This window comes from Eurosta solidaginis, chromosome 5, assembly GCF_040869045.1.
Source record: "Eurosta solidaginis isolate ZX-2024a chromosome 5, ASM4086904v1, whole genome shotgun sequence".
NCBI lineage: Eukaryota > Metazoa > Arthropoda > Insecta > Diptera > Tephritidae > Eurosta > Eurosta solidaginis.
The window spans coordinates 147519596-147544083 of NC_090323.1; the positions used below are offsets into that span (position 1 = coordinate 147519596).

Here is a 24488-nt window from a genome sequence, read left to right on the forward strand (position 1 = left end):
TGATGAGAAACCCTTGGTATCTGAAGATAAATTCCTTTCTCTACGTTTACGAAGTACACTACCACCTTCGGAAAGCGTCCGACTCCAATTCCGCCTCCACGGCCAGCAGTACGCTGCCGCGTAATACAACTGACGCCAAAATTACCAAGTCATCCAGATCGTAAAGGTCAGCACGAAGCTTTATCGCCACCAGGTTCATTCGATTACCTCGGACCAGAGCGCAACAACCACCAACGCAGCGCGCCCAAGACCGCACGACATAACCAACGACAGCGACACCTTCACCAGCAATAACAACATCACCGGTAACCACGTCGGCAGAGACCCATGGTACGTACTCTGACGGCCATGTAAGTACCAGCAAAGTATAACTTTAGATATAATTACCCTACAAAAAATTTGGTCATAAAACTTACCCACGCTCATGCAAATGTGACTATGAATATAACCTATGACTGTAGAGTGTCTAGTCAAATGACGTGGAATGACGAGAGCGTTTTTGCAGGGTAGTTAAAGAAACTTCTAAGTGGTACTTAGAGGGTTCTATACAGTCCGGTTGAACCATTTAACAAGGGTCGATTTTTCCCGTCAAACTTTATTATTGAATACTTGAAATTGTTAGCTTTACAGCAAAGGGCATACATCCTTTTTTTTATATCATTTTAATAATATATTTTGTCGCTTTAAAATGTTTGAAGTTAGCTCTATAAATTTTGTTGATAATAAGCCGTCCTTATCACGTGAAACGTTTTAACGATCCATTTTTGGAGCTCAACCGTGGGTTGTTAGACAAAAAATTATGCACGAATTGGCTAGAAGATTTAAACTTTCTTTTTTATATCATTCAAATACAATATATATATATATATATATATATATACATATGACTCACTATTGCTAGCAATATCGTTCGAACAACCAGAAGCAAATAATATACGCGCATATAATACATAACATAGCGCTATACAAATTTAATCTTTATTGCTTTTATAACAAGTTTTCTTGGTACATATTACATGTTAGTGTCATTATACTATGCGTTATACCAAATTGATATTTTGTTAAACTCAAAAATAAGTTCTACTACAACAACATAATAATTTTGTAATAGAGCCCCAATTATCGGAATTTGTATCCCAACTTTATAGCCCTAAAATATGTTTTGTGAAGGGAAAACCGAAAAGGGGTACTCGACCAAATTCTTACGTTGAATGTAGTATATTTACTATACATAAGTACATTTAATTACATATTTTTCTCACACATAGCGTTTATAACGATTATAAAAAAAGGGGGAGACGTAAATAATTGTATAATTTAAAATATTACGAGCAAAAGTAAGAGAAAAGAAAAAAACCCCCAACAGAACAAGCTTAGTCAGACTTAAGTATTCATATTAGATTTCGTTTCGATTCCGGCCCAATAAAGTGTGATCTGTTGGATCATTTTTTTTTTCTCTCACTTATGTACTACACACACTTACCTACATTTTCATAGTGTAATACGCTATTCGTAGTTCAACAATGCTGTAGCCATGGTTAAGAAACCTGCATTATCTTATTTTTTTTGTTGCTTACATACGTTAATAGAAATGAATTATAAATAAATTAATATTTAAAATGGAAATGCTGGCGTCACCATTTATTTAGAAGGTACGTAGGGTCTACAGAAAAATAAATTGAGGCAATATCAATTCAAATTGAGTGGTGTTCATACAACTCAATTTAGCTTACACAATAGTAATTTGATGGCCGGTTGGCTCATCTCTACAGCAACAACATACCTGTATTCAGAATGTCAAAATGTGCGTGTTGGAATTAGGTGAATGGAATGGAATGAAAACATAAAACTTAAAATTTTTTGTGTGTTGTAAGATAATGTGTTCAATGTTTTGGTTTCATTTTGAGTTTGCAATCCTCTTTTGACAATTCCTACTCCAGTGAAATGAAAAAAATAATATCAGCTGATGAGATGAGCCAACCATATAGTGGAGCCATGCGCAGCTGACGTTTAAATCTACTCAATAAACACACTTTACAAGGTTGTACTTACAGTTTGAAACAATTTATTACGCAATTTTTTTTAAATTGGCAATTTGTTATTACAATTTATTATATGATAAATTGCGTAATAAATTGCCCAAATGGTATAAATTGCCAATATGGCGTATGTTTGTACCTAGTATAAGGGGCCACCGAAATTTAGGTGCGTCGGTGGCCATGGTTTTTGAGGGTGGGTAATGCACCGGGCGTCGCAACAACACCCGCGGCGCACCTATGTATATTCGGCCTTTTGTTTCCTTTTAATTTTCAGCTTTTTTTTTGATTTCCTGCGATTAGTAACCGGTCATTGCCGGTTCGGTTAATTTTGTTTGCGTTAGATTTTTTTTGAATTTGAATTTAGATTTTGAATGTCGTAGCGGTCTGTCCGTGACATCCGGTTCGGCCGGATGTTGTTTTATTTTAAATATATAAGCGTTTTGAGTCGTTCTCTGCGTTTCTGTCAGAGTTTTTTGATTTTGACAGCTTTCAGTTTGATAGGCATGATAGGAACTTTTTTCTGTTTATGGCGCAGGAACAGTAAGGTTGGCAAGGACCCGCCCCAGCCGACAATTACTAGCCATTGTGCACCACCACATCATGCCGACCGCCTTCCTAACTGCTTCCACCGAAGATGTGTTTCCATAACATGGTAGTGTTAGCTCACTTTCGATAAAATATTTCAAATGGTTTCGGGTATGCCTCTTGCAGCAATACAGGTTTGAAAATAGTTGATTACAATTTTAAAAAGTACATCGAAAGTCACTATTGTGTGTCAAGCTATGAGCATCTTTAAATTGTTTAAGTAATATTGAGAGTTCAATAAAAACTCTATCACAAGCAAAATATTTAACTTCTTTACTCATTCTTTATTTATGATTTAAGGAAGGTCAAAAATTCACATAAAGCTGAGCCTTTTAGGTCTTAGATCGTTGTTATCTTGTAAATTGGTTTTTGCAAAAAATACCATATCAAAGCTGACTCTTTTGGATACTCTAAGTTAAATACATGAAACACATTAAAGCAAATGTCTAAAGTAGCTATAAATATGTGAAACTTTTGTATAGTTCCGTCATAGTTTACATAAAATTCAGTTAAGCTTTTTATATCTGTACCCACTACAATGAGATACGGTTGAATTTTTTCTTTCCTGTGTATCGATTTTTTTCCTTCTCTGCTTACGTAAATTCCAGATCACTTATATTGGTAATATGTATAATACAACTGTCCATAGCATCTCGAATAGTAGTTTTAAGAGTAACGCGCTTTCCATCAATTTCTGCTACGTATCGTGATGTGGGTTTCAATACAGCATTTAGCAGCATAATCAAAATGCAATCTTTGGAATCTACATATGTATGTACATAATAGAAAAAATTTTTTAGCTTAAGAAGTGTCTTATAAATGTGAATACATAAATATGAAGGTACACTGACGGTCATAAAGATTTGCACAAGGACTTTTTTGATATTAAGCTTTACTTCATATTGGTTTTCGTACATGTTTTTATAAAGAAATAGTGAAAATTATTTTGCTTAAGCAAAACTAGGTGAAAACAGCAAAAAAGTCCTTGCGCAAATCTTTATGACAGCCAGTGTAAGTATATAGTATTGATACTCACTCTCGTTAACGCATTCTTTGCTTACTAACCCAAAAAGATCTCCATAATGTTTATCCCTCAACAAATCTTTATAAAGTTCGCAAAGTTGGCTCCGCACATCTATCCAATTATTTATTAAATGAAACGTTTTTTCTGGGTATATTTTTTGAAAATCGAAATCGAGCTACATACATAAATTAAATGAAAAATATGCTTGTGTTAGTGTAAGTACGTTAATTTGTTTTGAAAACCTTTAGTACGTACTAATTTTGGCCCTGTAGCTTGCGTGTAGAATGGCCACTCTTCCAGGATAGATTTCAAGTCTTTTAAGTGACGTATATCAATAACACGGAGCGAGACATATCTCCATAAATTGATTGCATCGCTTTCGTCACCACTCATAAACTTCATTTTATTCTTAAGTGAAATGTAATTAGTGGAGCAGAGTGTTTCCTTATCAGATGCATTCTCTTCCCCTGACGTGGTCCTTTCAAGTTTTAAGCGCTTGCGATTTAAGTTATTGAAGCGATTGTATAAAATACCAGATGCATTGGTTCTCCGTCCGGCCTTGCAAGATATGTAATATATTTCCTTATTTTCTGTCGGAAAAATTTCTACAATTTCTTCAGCCAATTTATTCATATGATACGGACGCCGTATTATGTACTTTCGTGAATTAGAATCGAAGAAGTTTCCCACAATAATGTTAAGCAATCTTTTTCTATCATCCATATCCAACTTGTTCTTCATTTGATACAAGCTTAGTAGAGATTGGCCGCTTTTTGAGTTTTTCACCATGTCAGTTACATTCTGCAAGAAAGTTTAAAGAATATCTACAGCTTCCAATCAACCCTTACCGTAACTTTTGCTGAATTGGAATTGCTACCTGGTGAGTGAGGAGGCTGATTTTCAAGCCAATTTTGTACATTTGAGTTCATACTAAGAGTCGAAAGAGATTCTTCTGGAAACTAAAACAGAAAATTGTTAATATCGCGGGTTCGAATCGAGCTCAAGGCCTAACAATAATTTTTTTATCATTATTATTGTTATGATAAATTTTTTCTTAATTGAAAAAATTTTTAAATTAGAATAGAAGAAAGAAAAAATTTTAGACAACTGCCAAAGCTCGTTGTATAGATCCATTTCGGGAACTGATAAATTCCTTCATCGGCAACGTTTAGGCGCCGCTGCTATAACCATTCAGCCACCACAGCGGTTTTTTGTTTGTCTTCATTAATCCTACTTCTATTCTGGTTCGTGCCAATTGATATTCACACCACTGCGACATCTGTTGCAGAATAGCTGTGAAAATTGGACTTGTTTGTTGGCAATGCTGCCATAGTGTCATATTTTATTGACACTTGTTTTTCCCCGTGCTCTGGGATGTATTAACAATTTTTGTTGTTATATCGGCCTACTGATTTTAAGATCGCGGGTTCGAATCGAGCTCAAGGCCTAACAATAATTTGTTTATCATTATTATTGTTATGATAAATTTTTTCTTAATTGAAAAAATTTTTAAATTAGAATAGAAGAAAGAAAAAATTTTAGACAACTGCCAAAGCTCGTTGTATAGATCCATTTCGGGAACTGCTAAATTCCTTCATCGGCAACGTTTAGGCGCCGCTGCTATAACCATTCAGCCACCACAGCGGTTTTTTGTTTGTCTTCATTAATCCTACTTCTATTCTGGTTCGTGCCAATTGATATTCACACCACTGCGACATCTGTTGCAGAATAGCTGTGAAAATTGGACTTGTTTGTTGGCAATGCTGCCATAGTGTCATATTTTATTGACACTTGTTTTTCCCCGTGCTCTGGGATGTATTAACAATTTTTGTTGTTATATCGGCCTACTGATTTTAAGATCGCGGGTTCGAATCGAGCTCAAGGCCTAACAATAATTTTTTTATCATTATTATTGTTATGATAAATTTTTTCTTAATTGAAAAAATTTTTAAATTAGAATAGAAGAAAGAAAAAATTTTAGACAACTGCCAAAGCTCGTTGTATAGATCCATTTCGGGAACTGCTAAATTCCTTCATCGGCAACGTTTAGGCGCCGCTGATATAACCATTCAGCCACCACAGCGGTTTTTTGTTTGTCTTCATTAATCCTACTTCTATTCTGGTTCGTGCCAATTGATATTCACACAACTGCGACATCTGTTGCAGAATAGCTGTGAAAATTGGACTTGTTTGTTGGCAATGCTGCCATAGTGTCATATTTTATTGACACTTGTTTTTCCCCGTGCTCTGGGATGTATTAACAATTTTTGTTGTTATATCGGCCTACTGATTTTAAGATCGCGGGTTCGAATCGAGCTCAAGGCCTGAATATCAATTGGCACGAACCAGAATAGAAGTAGGATTAATGAAGACAAACAAAAAACCGCTGTGGTGGCTGAATGGTTATAGCAGCGGCGCCTAAACGTTGCCGATGAAGGAATTTAGCAGTTCCCGAAATGGATCTATACAACGAGCTTTGGCAGTTGTCTAAAATTTTTTCTTTCTTCTATTCTAATTTAAAAATTTTTTCAATTAAGAAAAAATTTATCATAACAATAATAATGATAAAAAAATTATTGTTAGGCCTTGAGCTCGATTCGAACCCGCGATCTTAAAATCAGTAAGCCGATATAACAACAAAAATTGAAAATTGTTAATATTAAAACACAATATAATATTTAAAACTTTATAAAGAAATATATTATGTTCTTGTGTTTCCAAAGCCCAATTTTTCCCCTTAGTTCTGCTCTATAAGCTATATTTTCGTTGCCTGGAAATGCCAACACCAAGTCGTCACAGTTTATGTACTTTAACCGGTCATATGTGATTTCATAAGCTTTATTTGGGTCAGTTTAAATATGATTAGTTACAAAAGATTTTTATTATAAATAAGATAAACAATTACCATAAAACTTGACGTAAGCGGCTTCTACATTCATCTCTTTCAATCAGTTTTTTAAACGCTGGTCCTCTCCTGATTGAGTTTGGACAGCCTAGGCCTCTGAACATGAAAAGTGTTAGGAGCAGAGCCGTAGCACAAAAAATGGATAGAACTTTTTAGGCTCTGCATTTTTTCTGCTGTTTGCCCCGCTCTAAAACGCGACGTAGTTCATAGCCTAAGGAATGCTATCACTGTATTAGGCTACGGCTCTGCTCTATGCTCCATACATTGCAAAGCATTTTCAATGGATGATCTTCAAATTAACCATATAAAAAAGAAGTTGTTTATAAAAACTCTCTTCTTACCAGTTGTAAATTTCCACACGGAGCACCTTGCGTCACAATCTCTGCATTTTCACAAATTTGTACAAGTCTTTCTTCTAGAAAGAGTTACTGCCCAGCGTTATTCATTGCCAGCGAAATGTTTTCGCCAAGTAACAAGCAATTACCACGCATTTTCACTTTTATTTAATGTCTTGGCCTTGTTCTTTAATCAATACATTATACAATGTGGAAAAATGAATAGAGTGTTTTGTGAGGTGTAAGTGTCAATTAGTGAATGTATGAATGTTTCTTTATTCAAATATTTCAGCTTATTTATATTAAATTATTCTAAACATATTCTTACATACATATTTACATTTAAGCATACATACTTACATGCATATCTACCTTAAGCATACATACTTACATACCTACATACAACTCGACACAAAATATGTACCTTCACATCTGTGTGGAGCTGTGACTTTTATGGGAAATGCAATGTTTGAAAGTTTGCTAGAAATCAGAATTACAGCTTTAAGGTACTCCATAGCAGCAGTACCAACGAAAAATATGCTCTGCTACTGCTCCGGCTCTGAACATGAAAAGAGTTAGGAGCAGAGCCGTAGCACAAAAAAGGAATAGAACTTTTTAGGCTCTGCATTTTTTCTGCTGTTTGCCCCGCTCTAAAACGCGACGTAGTTCATAGCCTAAGGAATGCTATCACTGTATTAGGCTACGGCTCTGCTCTATGCTCCATACATTGCAAAGCATTTTCAATGGATGATCTTCAAATTAACCATGCATTTCCACAAATTTGTACAAGTCTTTCTTCTAGAAAGAGTTACTGGCCAGCGTTATTCATTGCCAGCGAAACGTTTTCGCCAAGTAACAAGCAATTACCACGCATTTTCACTTTTATTTAATGTCTTCGCCTTGTTCTTTAATCAATACACTATATAATGTGGAAAAATGAATAGTGTTTTGTAAGTGTAAGTGTCAATTAGTGAATGTATGAATGCTTCTTTATTCAAATATTTCAGCTTATTTATATTAAATTATTCTAAACATATTCTGACATACATATTTACATTTAAGCATACATACTTACATGCATATCTACCTTAAGCATACATACTTACATACCTACATACAACTCGACACAAAATATGTACCTACACATCTGTGTTGAGCTGTGACTTCTATGGGAAATGCAATGTTTGCAAATTTGCTAGAATTCAAATTTGTTTGGTTGTGTGTTGTACACACACCTGTATTAATGGCTATGTCAGCATTAATTATCAAATGCATATTTATGTGTTGATGAACATTTAGACTATTTTTGAAGCAGGGTAGCATATTAGACTGATTTAAATATTTGGGATTAAATTGTTGGCTGTTTATACTACATCTCCCTTTTTTCAGAATGCTTATGCATTTGGAGAATGCATGAGCATTCTATTTTTATAAATTAATTCTACTTTTGTATTTTATGTTTGTAGGTTGAACATTTCCTTATTCTACTAATTTAAGTCTATTTTTGTGTATTTTTATTTTCTTATTATTTATGATATTGATATTCTCTATGTTGCTGAGAAATTTTCGATTATCCTCATTTCTTGTTCTAGATGGGATTAAAGTGTCGTTATTTTTATTATTAGTATATTCTTTATAGGGTATTAGAGTAAAATCATAACATTACATCTCCTATATTTATTTCCTTATATTGAATATTTTTATCATAACTAATCTTTTGTTTTTCTTTAGCCTCTTCTACTAATTTAAAGGCTCTATCCTGTGCTATTTGTAACCTATATTTAATTTTTTTATCGTAAGCCCCATAATTTTATAAAAGGGCTTACCGTATTTTCTTGAAAAATTCGTAAGTCTGGGGTTTTTTGCCAAAGATCAATTCGAATGGACAATAGTTATGGACTGTAGATGGAGTAGTATTGTAACAATATGTAAAATATTTGAGATATTCATCCCAGTCATCTTTGTTAATGGATATGTATGAACGCACATATTCATTGAAAGTTCTATGGTTACGTTCAACAGTGCTTAAAGTTTGGTGGTGATACGGCGTAGATGTTTTGTGCTCAATATTGAGAAGTTTACATAGTTCTTCAAACAGGCTATTTTTATATTCAGATCCCATATCCGTTATTATTGTTTTCATACTTCCATAAATTAATATGAAATTCTCGAATATGGCTATGGCTACTGGTTTTGCATGTTTGTCTGTATAGGAATTGCAATTAAGTATTTAGTCAAATCACATATTAGAGTGACAGCGTATTCGTTTCCATTTAATGATCTTGGTAAAGGTCCAATTGTATGTATTTGTACTGTTTCGAACACCTTTGGTGGTGTTTCAGTCAAAATCATTGGTTCTTTTAAATTTTTATAAATTTTATTTTTATTGCAATTGACGCATTTCTTCATATATTTTCTTATATCATTTTTCATATTTTTCCAGTAATATTTTTATACTCAGTTGAGCAGAGCTCACAGAGTATATTAACTTTGATTGCATAACGGTTGGTTGTACAGGTATAAAGGAATCGAGATAGATATAGACTTCCATATATCAAAATCATCAGTATCGAAAAAAAATTCGATTGAGCCATGTCCGTCCGTCTGTCCGTTAACACGATAACTTGAGTAAATTTTGAGGTATCTTGATGAAATTTGGTACGTAGGTTCCTGGGCACTCATCTCAGATCGCTATATAAAATGAACGATATCGGACAATAACCACGCCCACTTTTTCGATATCGAAAATTTCGAAAAATCGAAAAAGTGCGATAATTCATTACCAAATACGCATTAAGCGATGAAACTCGGTAGGTGAGTTGAGCTTATGACGCAGAATAGAAAACTAGTAAAAGTTGAACAATGGGCGTGGCACCGCCCACTTTTAAATGAAGGTAATTTAGAAGTTTTGCAAGTTGTAATTTGGCAGTCGTTAAAGATATCATGATGAAATTTGGCAGGAACGTTACTCTTATTACTTTATGTCTGCTTAATAAAAATTAGCAAAATCGGAGAACTACCACGCCCACTTTTAAAAAATTTTTTTTTTTTAATTCAAATTTTAAAAGAAAAGTTAATATCTTTACAGCATATAAGTAAATTATGCCAACATTCAACTCCAGTAATAATATGGTGCAAAAAAATACAAAAATAAAAGAAAATTTCAAAATGGGCATGGCTTCGCCCTTTTTCATTTAATTTGTCTAGGATGCTTGTAATGCCATAAGTCGAACAAAAATTAACCAATCCTTGTGAAATTTGGTAGAGGCTTAGCTTCTAGGACGATAACTGTTTTCTGTGAAAAAGGGCGAAATCGGTTGAAGCCACGCCCAGTTTTTATACACAGTCTACCGTCTGTCCTTCCGCTCGGCCGTTAACAGGATAACTTGGGCAAAAATCGATATATCTTTACTAAACTCAGCTCACGTACTTATCTGAACTCACTTTGTATTGGTATAAAAAATTGCGGAAATCCGACTATGACCACGCCCACTTTTTCGATATCGAAAATTACGAAAAATGAAAAAAATGCCATAATTATATACCAAATACGAAAAAATGGATGAAACATGGTAATTGTATTGGTGTGTTGACGCAAAATATAACTTTAGAAAAAAACTTGGTAAAATGGGTGTGACACCTTCCATATTAAGTAGAAGAAAATGAAAAAGTTTTGCGGGGCGAAATCAAAAGCCCTTGGAATCTTGGAAGGAATACTGTACGTGGTATTACATATATAAATAAACTAGCGGTACCCGACAGATGATGTTCTGGACCACCCTGGTCCACATTTTGGTAGATATCTCGAAAACGCCTTCACATATACAACTAAGGGCCACTCCCTTTTAAAACCCTCATTAATACCTTTAATTTGATACCCATATCGTACAAACACATTCTAGAGTCACCCCTGGTCCACGTTTATGGCGATATCTCGAAAAGGCGTTCACATATAGAACTAAGGCCCACTCCTTTTTAAAATACTCATTAACACCTTTCATTTGATACCCATATCGTACAAACAAATTCTGGAGTCACCCTTGGTCCACCTTTATGTCGATATCTCGAAAAGGCGTCCACCTATAGAACTAAGGCCCACGCCTTTTTAAAATACTCATTAACACCTTTCATTTGATACTCATATCGTACAAAAAAATTCTAGAGTCACCCCTGGCCCATCTTTATGGCGATATCTCGAAAAGGCATCCACCTATAGAACTAAGGCCCACGCCCTTTTAAAATACTCATTAACACCTTTCATTTGATACCCATATCGTACAAACAAATTTTAGAGTCACCACTGGTCCACCTTTATGGCGATATCTCGAAAAGGCGTCCACCTATAGAACTAAGGCCCACGCCCTTTTAAAATACTCATTAACACCTTTCATTTGATACTCATATCGTACAAAAAAATTCTAGATTCACCCCTGGCCCAGCTTTATGGCGATACCTCGAAAAGGCATCCACCTATAGAACTAAGGCCCACGCCCTTTTAAAATACTCATTAACACCTTTCATTTGATACCCATATCGTACAAACAAATTCTAGAGTCACCCCTGGCCCACCTTTATGGCGATATCTCGAAAAGGCATCCACCTATAGAACTAAGGCCCACTCCCTTTTAAAATACTCATTAGCACCTTTCATTTGATACCCATATCGTACAAACAAATTCTAGAGTCACCCCTGGTCTACCTTTATGGAGATATCTCGAAAAGGCGTCCACCTATAGAACTAAGGCCCACACCCTTTTAAAATACTCATTAACACCTTTTATTTGATACCCGTATCGTACACAAAAGTTCTAGAGTCACCCCTGGCCCACCTTTATGGCGATATCTCGAAAAGGCATCCACCTATAGAACTAAGGCCCACTCCCTTTTAAAATACTCATTAACACCTTTCATTTCATACCCATATCGTACAAACAAATTCTAGAGTCACCCCTGGCCCACCTTTATGGCGATATCTCGAAAAGGCATCCACCTATAGAACTAAGGCCCACTCCTTTTAAAATACTCATTAGCACCTTTCATTTGATACTCATATCGTACAAACAAATTCTAGAGTCACCGCTGGTCTACCTTTATGGAGATATCTCGAAAAGGCGTCCACCTATAGAACTAAGGCCCACACCCTTTTAAAATACTCATTAACACCTTTTATTTGATACCCATATCGTACACAAAAGTTCTAGAGTCACCCCTGGCCCACCTTTATGGCGATATCTCGAAAAGGCATCCACCTATAGAACTAAGGCCCACTCCCTTTTAAAATACTCATTAACACCTTTCATTTGATACCCATATCGTACAAACAAATTCTAGAGTCACCCCTGGTCCACCTTTATGGCGATATCTCGAAAAGGCGTCCACCTATAGAACTAAGGCCCACACCCTTTTAAAATACTCATTAGCACCTTTCGTTTGATACCCATATTGTACAAACGCATTCTAGAGTCACCCCTGGTCCACGTTTATGGCGATATCCCGAAAAGGCGTCCACCCATAGAACAAAGGCCCACTCCCTTTTAAAAAACTCATTAACACCTTTCATTTGATACCCATATAGTACAAACAAATTCTAGAGTCACCCCTGGTCCACGTTTATGGCGATATCTCGAAAAGGCGTCCACATATAGAACTAAGGCCCACGCCCTCTTAAAATACTCAGTAACACCTTTCATTTGATACTCGTATCGTACAAACAAATTCTAGAGTCACTCCTGGTCCATCTTTATGGCGATATCTCGAAAAGACGTCCACCTATAGAACTTAGGCCCACTCCCTTTTAAAATTATCATTAACACATTTCATTTGTTACCCATATCGTACAAACAAATTCTCGAGTCAGGCCTGGTCCACCTTTATGGCGATATCCCTAAATGGCGTCCATCTATAGATCTATGGCCCACTTCCTCTTAAAATACTCTTTAATACCTTCCATTTGATACACATGTCATACAAACACATTCCAGGGTTACCCTAGGTTCCTTTTACAACATGGTGATTTCCCTTACTTTGTCTCCACAGCTCTCAACTGAGTATGTAATGTTCGGTTACACCCGAACTTAGCCTTCCTTACTTGTTTTGTCTTAATTTATTAGTTGTACGATTGATTCCTGGGTGGCCACCATTAACAGCATCATCGTGGTATTTTTGAAGAATATTTTTAATTTTATCATTTTCTGTCACATGCACAACCTCCGGAGTTAATGGTATAGTTAAATTTTTGAGAACTTTTGTACGTATTTCCTTAAATGTGTCTACTCGAGTATAATTAAACAATTTGTCTCCTAAGGACAACTGTATTTTCTTAATTCCCAAATTGCCGGTCTTTTCCATAAGCCTGGTAAAGAATTGGCCTAAGTCAATCTTCGCCTCAACAATTTGATTTTCTATATTTATTTCACTACAAATTTTCTTTCCTTTTTTGAAATATAATTTCGGAGGATCGAAAACGAGCTGGACTAGTCTTTTTACTTCACATTTGTTAAGCGCTTCGTATATTATAGGGTTCTCTTTGTGCCTTTTCTTCTCTTCATTTCTATTACAGTTATTACTGGAATTCTTTTTAGTTTTCGATCTTGTCGTGACTTTCATTATTTTACATGCCTGTACTGACATTTCTTTCAAATCATTGATATCTATTCATGACAGAGCGTATGCCACGTAATTTTCTTTTCCGGCTATGTACTCCACCCCAAAGTCATACTCTTCCAAATCTAACCTGATTCTAGTTAATTTAGATGAAGGGGTTTTCATTGAGAATAAATACGTTAAAGGTCGATGATCCGTTTTCACTGTGAATTTTCTGCCATAAACTTATGGTCTAAAATATATAATTGCCCAATGTATGGCCGCTAATTCTTTTTCGATCGTGGCTTTGTTTATTTCGCCTTTTGTAAATGATCTTGAGGCATAGGCAATGGGTAATTGTTTTCCTTCATATTCTTGGCTTAGCACAGCACCGCAAGCAAAACCACTTGCGTCGGTTGTAATAAAGAACTCTTAATCAAAATTGGGATATTGTAAGATATTTGGACTAACTAATGCATTTTTTAGGTAATTAGAAGATTTCTGGCAGTCGTCTGTCCAATTGAAAATTACATTTTTCTTACTAAATCTTGTTAGAATCCTAGCGTATTCCGCGAAATTTGGTATGAATAATTACAAAATGCGACAAATCTTTTTGCTTCATCGGCATTTTTGAGAGTTGGATAATTTTGAACAATTTTAAATTTGCTTGGGTCTGGTAAAATTCCAGTACTTGTGCATTTATGTCCAAGATAAGTGACTTTTTGGCTGAAAAATAGACATTTGTCCGGATATAATTTTAAATTATATTTTCTGCATGTGGGGAATACATCCCGTAAATTTTTAATCATATGTTTTTCAGAGCATCCTAATACGACTAAATCGTCCACGTATAAGAATACTTGTGATGGTTTTGGACCTGTGGATGCCAATGTCATCATCCTCTAGAATGAGTTTGGCGCTACTTTGAGGCCATAAGGTAATATCTTGAAACGATAAGTACCGTTGTCCGCTGTAAAGGATGTGATATATCTCGATTCTGGGCTGAGTTCTATTTGGTGAAATCCTGACATTAAATCTAGGCATGAGAAATATTTCGCTCTTCCCAATTGATCCAGAATATCATCTATTCTAGGCAAAGGGAATTTATCAGCTGTTAATTTTTATTTATTTGTCTGAAATCAACAACTAATCTCCACCTTTTTTCTTGTTTCCCGGAAGAGATTTTTTGGGTACCAATAAAATAGGGCTGTAGTACTCTGAGGTTGATGGTTCAACAATATCATCTTGAATTATTTTATTTACTTGTTTATTTATTTCATTCTTATGTGCTTGGTGTAGTCTATAATTTAAAATATACACAGGAGTGTTATCCTTCAGATGCAACTTTTGTTTGTAAAAGTTGTTGGTCGTAATTGGTTCTGTTTCTAATGAGAATATATCAACGAATTCTGAGCATAATGTGTTGAGTGATTTACTAGCGAATGGTGGGAAATTTTTATTCAATCTTTATAACTTTTCTTTATTATTAGCTTTACAGTGAGGTTTGATGTCATAATCTTGAATGATTGCATATTTATCTGTTGTATTTATTATTCTTATTAAAGCTTGATTTGAGTTTACTATCGTGTTGGCTACAAAAATGCTATTAGTCAATTCTTGATGAGGTACTAATAGTTCCTTATTGTGACTATTGATATGAACCTGTCTAATTACTTCGGTTCTTGCGGGTATTGTTTGTTTGTTTTTGTTTAATTGGCGCTTAACCGTCTAAACGGTTATGGCCGTCCAACAAGGCGCGCCAGTCGCTCCTTCGCTCCGCCAACCGGCGCCAATTGGTCACACCAAGGGAGTTTAAACCGTTTTCCACCTGGTCCTTTCAATGGAGTGGGGGCCGCCCTCTACCTCTGCTTCCATAGGCGGGTTCCGACAGAAACACTTTCTTGGCCGGAGCATCATCATTCATTCGCACAACATGGCCTAGCCAGCGCAGCCGCTGCGTTTTAATTCGCTGGACTATGTTGATGTCTGCGTATAGCTCGTACAGCTCATCATTAAATCTTCTTCGGTACTCGCCATCGCCAACGCGTAGAGGTTCATACATCTTTCGAAGAACTTTTCTCTCGAACACTCCCAAAGCCGCTTCATCTGCTGTTGTCATGGTCCATGCTTCCGCCCCATATAGCAGGATGGGTAAGATAAGTGACTTGTAGAGTATGATTTTCGTTCGCCGAGAGAGGACTTTACTTTTCAATTGCCTACCTTGTCCAAAGTAGCATTTATTGGCAAGATTGATTCTTCGCTGGATTTCAGTGCTGATGTTGTTGCTAGTGTTGATGCTGGTTCCCAAATAAACGAAGTATTTTACTATTTCGAAATTATGGCTACCAACAGTAGCGTGGTTGCCAAGGGGCGTATGCGCTGACTCTTTGCTCGATGACAGCAGGTACTTCGTTTTTTCCTCATTCACCATCAAACCGGGTATTGTAATGCTATTAATTGTTGGTTTATTTGCCATTTGTTTAACTATATCTTCTGGGTAGTCATATGGTCGTAGTATTAGGCTGTCCCCATTTTTATTATAATCTAAAATGCAATTATATTTTTTAATGAAGTCGAGTCCCAAAATTCCATCACATGGGATTGGGAAATTGTCTTCTACTATGTGAAATTTATGTCGTATTAAAAGACTATTATCTGTTAGATCTGCTTTTACTGTTCCAAGTGTGCTTGTTATGCCTCGGCCAATACCTTTTAAATCTGTGGTCTGTGAGTTATTTATTGTGACATTACTGTCAATTTGACCCTTCTTTATTATTGAGATATCCGCTCCTGTATCTATCAGGAACGTCGAAGTTGACTTATTATGGTAGTATTGGAAGATATGTAGCTGTTTAGATGCATATTGAATGTGCATATTTTATTACCGTTAGAATTTACTGTTGGAGTGGAGTTTGCTGGTTTTCCTGTTGGTTTATATTACGGAGATTGCTTGTGTTACTCTGATTGGATGATCTTGACTGACCTCCAAAATTACGTCTTTGGATATTATTGTTTTGTCTATTACTATTGCTGTTATTATACCTGTTAGTGTTACCGGAATATCTTCGGTTTTGGTTACTTCGATATTTATTATTTTGGTAGCTTCTTCGGAAGTTACCTCGGTAATTACCTTGTGAGCGCGTCAGGCGCAGCACTGTATTTGGGTTACCCGTGACTTCAGTACAGCTATTCGTGAATTTTGAAATAGCCTCGTTCATAGATGTGAACGTTCCTGCTTGCATTATCAGTTTAACTCTTTCGTTAGCCGAGTTTTTACACATGGCCTTTACAGCTGATTGTGTGGCATATTTGGTTGCCCAATCAGGTGCAAGACCGTCTGATATGTAAGCACCTTCCAACGATTTTGTTAATTTTTCGATTTCGGTAGTGTACTGGTTAGCTGTTTTACTGCACTGTTGGACGTTAAGGCGTTTTGCCGTCAAAACTTCTACAGATTCACCTTTAGTTGTTGAACTCAACTTTTGTCTTATTGCTGGTATTGAATTTTCAGTTCTCAAAAAGTTTCTAGCTGTTCCCTTGAGCTTAGTTTTTGTCATCGAGACTGCTATGGTCTCGTGAGTATCCTTAATTTGTTCTAGTATATTAGGTGCGTCTAGGAAGCTATGTAAGTTCTCATGTTTACCATCAAACTCAGGTAGAATTGACGAAGCCGTTTTTAAGAACTCTACTGTGGTTTGAGCCATTTTGTCTTTTCTTGTTTGGTACTTTGGCGTCTCTGTTATAATTTCCTTTTATTCCTGTTTTTCTTCTTCTTTTTGTTCTACTTTCGGTTCTTCTTCTAAATCGGATGCTGACTCCAGAAGGAATGTGCTATAGTCTATTTTATTTCTTTCTTGAAACTCGTTGATACTATGAATTCTATATCACATCTTGCCAGTGAGGACACCCATTTGTCTCTAATGCTGGATAAAATTTGATATGCTTGGTCTTTTCGATTGCCGTCGAGTTTATCATTTAACTGTTGAATTATTTTTCCTATTTTGTTAAATGCTTCAACTATTATTTTAAGATGCTTTACTACTGTTTCTGCCTTAACTTTTGTATTTTTATTAATACATTTGTAAGATTTTTCTCCTATCGTTGTTTCTTCTATGAGTAGTTTAACGATATCTTTCCATTTGCCCATTGGGGATGGCAGTTAATATTTAGTTAAACCTTATCTAAACCGTCTGCGCGGCCAGCATATCGCTTGTTTAGGAATTTATTATGGGTTGAGTAGAGTTTCAGAAACAAACTGATGCAACTGACTACGCAGATGATTAGAAGTATGATCTTAATAGTATCTAGTGCCTCAGTATGGTCTACTACTTGGACTGAGTTTACAACGTTTGCCGTTGGTTTTTCTATTTTTGATTCTTGGCCTCCCATCGTAAAAAAAATATGAAGACAAAAAAAATTTTTGTGGTTTTTTTCTTTTATTAAAATTTTTTTTCAATATTTTAATCTGTTCTTCCCATGAATTTTACTTCCCATCTATATATCTCTTCAGCTGCTGTTGCGTGTGGGTTCCTAACATTCCATATTGTTGCTTCCCCAGGCATCTCAATAAGTTTCCAATGACTTTTCAACCAAATTAGAGTTTTTTCCTCATCTACAATTTCAATTTCATTTGTAAGGTCCTCAAGTGGGCCTTTTACATAACCTTTAATTTTGCTTGATCTTTCCATAATTTTAAAATCAATACTTTTACAAAATTGTATTTTATTTATTTTTTTTTTCAACACCCTAATGTTTACATTGTTGGATTCTTTTTTTATTTTTGTAATTATTTTTCCTGAATTTCTTGATTTTTTTTGTAGTTTAATTTTTTATGCCTGATTTGTGCTTAAATTAATTTTTTCATAAATCTTGGCTATTGTTTTTCGAATGGCAAATTGCTTTCCTCCTCTTTTTCTTTTCAATTTTATCGGGCTTGGGACTTTAGGTTCCTCAATTTTTTGAATCTTATTTCTCTGTCTATATTCTTCAATTGTTATTGGCGTAGGGTCTTGCTTGATTTTCTCGGGTGTTTTCTTTTCACCTCCTTGCAAATTTAAATTTAATCTAACTAATTTATCAAAAATTTGGTCAAACTGCCTTTGATTTTGTATGTCCTCTTCTGGGAACACAATACAATAAGTAGGAGAAAAAAATATAATTTTTGCTTGTCAATAGGCAGCCGTTAGGTTGCCCGAATATTGTTATTGTTAGAAATAAATATTAATATTAATTATTATAATACATATCGGAAAGATGATTGGCAATTTGGAGCACCACCTTTTTCTTCAGGGTATCCGTTAATTTCTTCTCAATCCTCTAGCAAATGTTATATTCCACTTCGCTTGCCGCATCAGGTGCACTCGGATAAATGGTTGGCAATTTGGAGCACCGCCTTTTTCTTCAGGGTATCCTTTAATTTCTTCTCAATCCTCTAGCAAATGTTATATTCCACTTCGCTTGCCGCGTCAGGTGCACTCGGAAAAAGGTTTGGTAATTTGGAGTACCGCTTAGTAATGTCGGTTTTTTGTGTGATTTGTGTAGTATGTGTATATATATGTAGCGCTTAGGCTGAAGCCAGTATTATCCTTGCCAGAAATGAACTTAGGCTGAAAAATCAGCCACCAGAATCATAGGCAGGATCGCCATATAAAAAAAAATAAAATAAATGTAAGGCCCGATAACCTCCGAAGAGATCTAAGGCCGAGCTTCTCTTCCAATTTGCGTCGTGCTCCTCTTGATTTTCCCTACAAATTGGCCGGACGGGACCTACATGATTTTATGCCGACTCCGAACGGCATCTGCAAGGCAGATGAGTTTTCACTGAGAGCTTTTCATGGCAGAAATACACCCGGAGCGCTTGCCAAACACTGCCGAGGGGCGACCCCGCTTAGAAAAAATTGCTTCTAATTGAAAAACCTTATTTCTAAAATTTTTGATGTTGCTTTGCCCGGGGTTTGAACCCAGGGCATCCGGTGTGATAGGCGGAGCACGCTACCATCACACCACGGTGGCCGCCATATACAATGTGGAAAAATGAATAGAGTGTTTTGTGAGGTGTAAGTGTCAATGAGTGAATGCATGAATGCTTCTTTATTCAAATATTTCAGCTTATTTATATTAAATTATTCTAAACATATTCTTACATATATATTTACATTTATTTATTTATTTATTTATTTATTTATTTAAGCCAATTAAAAAAGAATCTTATAGGCTAATTATAAAAGTGTAAAGTAGTTAATAATGTATAATAATATAAATTACCTTACTTATAAAAAGTATTTAAAATACTCAGAAAGCCATCTTTCGAACAAGAAAAATCTATCTCACAAAATTTAGAAATTCTATTGAACTCAATTAAGGCTCTAGTAATTGGAGCATTCCGCGCATAAAGAGCCCTGAGAACACCAATATGAAAAAACTCAGAAGCACGAAGAGCTCTAGCCGGTATATTAATGAAAATCCTCTCCAAGAGCACAGGGCAATCAACAACCCCACGTAACAAATCGAAAACGAACGACAACGATAAAATTGTCCTCCTGTCCTGCAATGATTTTAAGTTGATCAATAAGCAACGAGCTTTATAAGTCGGGACAGGATCCGAGAAGCGCAGACTGCGTAATGCAAAGCGTACGAATACTTTTTGGATTCGTTCAATTCTTGCAACATGGCAGGAATAATACGGAGACCAGATGAAACAAGCGTATTCAAGTTTGGATCGCACAAACGCAGAATATAAAAGCTTTAGCGTATACGGGTCACTGAAATCCAAGCTATGACGCCTAACAAAAGCTAGCATGGCATACGACTTAGCAATGCACACATTAATATGACTTGAAAACGAAAACTTCGTGTCAAATATTACACCCAAGTCCTTAATTTCACTAACCCGCAACAGGGGCGAGTTTGATATTTGATACACGGTATCAATCAAGTTGACACGCTTCGAAAAAGTTATTTGAAAGCACTTTTTTAGGTTAAGTGATAACCTATTATTATTACACCAGTTACTAAGTTTATCCAAAGCTTCTTGCAACAATACCGCATCATGAAGGCTATGAATAGGCAAGTATATCTTCAGGTCATCTGCATACAGCAAGAATCTTACTTTAGAGAAGCAAGAGCGAATATCATTAATAAACATGACAAAAAACAGTGGACCCAGGATACTACCTTGTGGAACACCGGAGGAAGCAACGAATGGACGAGACCTAACACCATCAACTACAACCATGCAGCGACGCTTAAATAAGTAGGATTCAATCCAACTCAAAAATACTGAGTGAAAGCCCAAACAGGCTAACTTTTTTATCAAAATAACATGGGAAACCCGATCGAATGCCTTGGAAAAGTCAGTATACACAGCGTCAACCTGATATCCTGCCTGAAAAGCTGCAAGGCAGTCATCCGAGAAAATAGTCAGATTAGACACAGTTGAACGTCCTGGAAAAAATCCATGCTGCTCAGGACACACAAAATTCTTTACACAGAAACGTAATTTATCTTGGATGATACATTCAAAGAGCTTCGCAATGGTGGACAGTTTTGAAATAGGCCTATAATTAGTAATATCATTTTTATTGCCGCTCTTGAAAATAGGTGTAATGAATGCTACTTTCCACGCATCAATAAAAGTACCTGTAGATAACGAATTATTAAAAATTAACAACAGTGGATAGACTAGGGAATCACATTGTTTAAACAGAATTGCAGAGAACCCATCGATATCGGTAATAGTCGACGTATTAAGCCGAATAAGCCCATTAAGAACATCTTCCTTAGACAATACTACATTACCGAAGTCAATCGAAGCCTGAATATTAAAAGTAATGTTATCATGATTGACAGAGTCAGAAGTGAAATTGTTCATAAAGTATTCAGCAAAAAGATTTGCAGCATCCTCCGGAGTATCGACAGCTTCTTCAGCAAGAAAAAGAGAGGACGGAATATTCGAAACTGATTTCTTCGAGTTGACAAAGTTCCAAAATGATTTTGGGTTAGATTTAAGATTTTCCTCAAAATTTAAAATATAATTTCTGTGTAAGAATTTATCCAGACACGCGAATTTCTTATCATACTCTTTATACAAGTTGAAAAACGTTGGATTTTGAGTTCTTTTAAATTTACGGAAAAATTTATTTTTCAAATTCCGGAGTTTCATCAAGGCTCTATTATGTCAGGGCACCTTGTACTTCTTTTTGGAAGCCAAGGGAATGACATTTCTACAAATTTGCAGAACAGTAGACTTAAATATCTCAAACCTTTTAGTGGTATCAAGACTGCAAAACAAATTATCCCAATTTATTTCCAGCAAAAGATTGTTCAAGTTCGAAAAATCACATCTCTTAAAATTAAAAGAAAAATTAGAGCTGGTAGTACTCGCTTCGGCAAATTTATAAAACTCAAGATCAAGAACTAATGGAACATGATGCAAATCGGATTTTTTAATAGGAGAAATACATTCAAAAAGTGAAAAATTTAGATTATTAGATAAAAATATCAAATCCAAAGTACGACCTAGTCTGTTTGAAAAACGATTAATTTGTTTAATATCAATACTTAAAAAACTATCTATTAAATATATTTCACTGGAGCCAATGACCTCACATGCTATTAAAGCCGAGTTTGATAGAGTCTGTGACCATTTAACATTACCCAGATTAAAATCACCCAGCACGCAGAGATGATCACCACCAACTTTGTTCAATGCCAGTGACGTAATATTATCGACATGTGCAGTGTATAAGTCGTAGCTACTATTGGGCGGTATATACGAAGTACAAACAAAAACAGTGTCTGATGAGCCTCGAATGCATACACATACCTGGTCAAGTAGCGCACTATTATTTTCCAGTATGATTTCAGAAGCATGATGTTTGGAATGTACCGCAATGAGAACTCCACCACCTCGTGCACAACCAGTAAAGTTTGAATTTCTGTCTTTGCGAAAAACATTGTATAACATAGGATCAAAATATTCCTCGCTGAAAAAGTTTTCATTTAGCCACGTCTCAATGAAGACAAAAACATCATATTCTTCATGGCAGCTAAATAGCCGCACCAGCTGGGATTTTGTTCTAACACCAGCCATATTCTGCATATATAATCTTAGGTGATTATTTCTCCCATCTAACCCAACCGATTGCCGTCGGACATCGGTTGGTTTTCGTCGTTTTTTGGCTTGAATTTAAATGGGCGCACAACAATATTTGCAGGCCATAGTTCAGGCCGCAACAGCATCGCATATGAGTTGGCATTAACGCCTAACTTGAAATTAAGGTGTCTCAAAGAGCTCGGATCCACACCTTTCTTGCTAAGACTACTGCAAATAATGGAGTTTTCTTCCATACCAGTATGTCTAGCAATATATTTTTTTACCTGGTCAGCTGTTGCTGAAGTAGAAAAGGGAGATATATGGAGCCATTTTCTTCTGACAACAGCTCGTATCTAATTACTGGAGCTCGACCCAATAAATAAGGGTTTAATTAATTTCCGAGCGTTTGCATTTTTTGGGTGGCTAGCGTTGATATTTGCCCTGGAATCAGCATTGTTACCAGAACCTTGCAACTGATTTGAATTTAAATCGCTTTGGGAAGAATTCGCTGTACTAGAACCAGAGGACTTATTTTTGCTTTTATTAGACATCTTTTTTTTACGCACAGTGTTCCAATCACTTAGGTTATCAGCACCTACAGATGGTTCATCTAAATTAGTTGCACTCATATTGGCTGGAAACACTGGCACCGCAGTCGGAGTACCAGTAGCGGGAGTAGCAACATGAGGGGACGGCAGCATTTTCTCTTGGCCAGTAGAAGCAGAAGAAGAGGTATAAGAAGAGGAAGTATTAGTAACTACACTAGTTGACAAAGCAGCAACGCAGGCGTATGGCATATTTGTTGTTGGAACAGAAGTATTGACTGCACTGAGTACACCATTACCATCAGACACAATTATTTCCTTTCCACTAACCTTCTCTTTGGCCAAAGGGCCACTAACAATACCACGCACTTCACTGAATTCAGATAGCAAGTGCGACACAATCGATTTATTTTCAGCAAGCATAGAGCGCAATAGAGCATACATACTTACATGCATATCTACCTTAAGCATACATACTTACATACCTACATACAACTCGACACAAAATATGTACCTACACATCTGTGCTGAGCTGTGACTTCTATGGGAAATGCAATGTTTGCAAATTTGCTAGAATTCAAATTTGTTTGGTTGTGTGTTGTACACACACCTGTATTAATGGCTATGTCAGCATTAATTATCAAATGTATATTTATGTGTTGATGAACAGCAGGGTAGCATATTAGATTGACTTAAATATTTGGGATTAAATTGTTGGCTCTTTAGACTACAACACTCACTCTTTATACTTTTAAAACGGGTACACAACGATTTAATTCGATTTTCTATGGAGCTAGCGTTTTTTAGTAAATATTCTGTGAAATGTTTTATTAACATAAAGACTGATTTAACAGTTTTCATATCAATTTGACGTGAAACCTGCTGATTCTATCATTTTCAACGTTAAGATGACATTTTTCGCCGAAATGTGAAATTGATAATGCAGAAATGTTAGTTTTACATGAGACTTTTCTTCGGTGCATCTATAGATGAAATGTCCGGGTCTGTTGATTTTAGTGTGCAATCGCCTACCTAGAAAAGTGACTCTTTCTGGTGAAAAGGGTATAGGGATATGTAGAAAGTGAATCCCCACTTCTTTGGCACCATATGGCACATCCACTTTTTATTCTTTCTTGATTTGGATTTATCATTTTTGCTCAGAGTGCTAAAATAGAGTGAGTTATTCCGTTTCGCATCATTTGCAGACTTCTAGCGATATATATGCATGTGATAACTCAATACAAATAGTACTCAGTATAAAACTCTACAAATGTTCGTCCATGAGTGAGGCGGATATGTAAAGGAGCAGCAGATTGGAAAAAAAAACATTGGCGACAGTGCTCTTGAGTTTTTAAAAGAGATATGCATATCTATTTTGG

The 24488-nt window shown here is 35.8% G+C and overlaps 1 protein-coding gene across 2 annotated transcripts in view; it reads right to left on the reverse strand.

The window, feature by feature from the left end:
* Positions 1-2906: 2906 nt before the first annotated feature.
* The window catches only part of LOC137253744 (uncharacterized), a 94896-nt gene continuing 73314 nt past the window's right edge, over positions 2907-24488 (reverse strand). The window contains exons 2-5 of one of the 2 annotated variants that reach the window (XM_067791174.1): positions 4526-4607; positions 3904-4449; positions 3661-3823; positions 2907-3387 (exon numbers count right to left, since the gene is read on the reverse strand). In XM_067791174.1, coding sequence (XP_067647275.1) covers positions 3218-3387; positions 3661-3823; positions 3904-4449; positions 4526-4567 — 921 coding nt within the window. In that variant the 5' untranslated portion in view covers positions 4568-4607 and the 3' untranslated portion in view covers positions 2907-3217. Of the gene's footprint in view, positions 3388-3660; positions 3824-3903; positions 4450-4496; positions 4608-24488 lie in introns of both variants that reach the window. The other variant, XM_067791173.1, reaches the window with a different exon arrangement.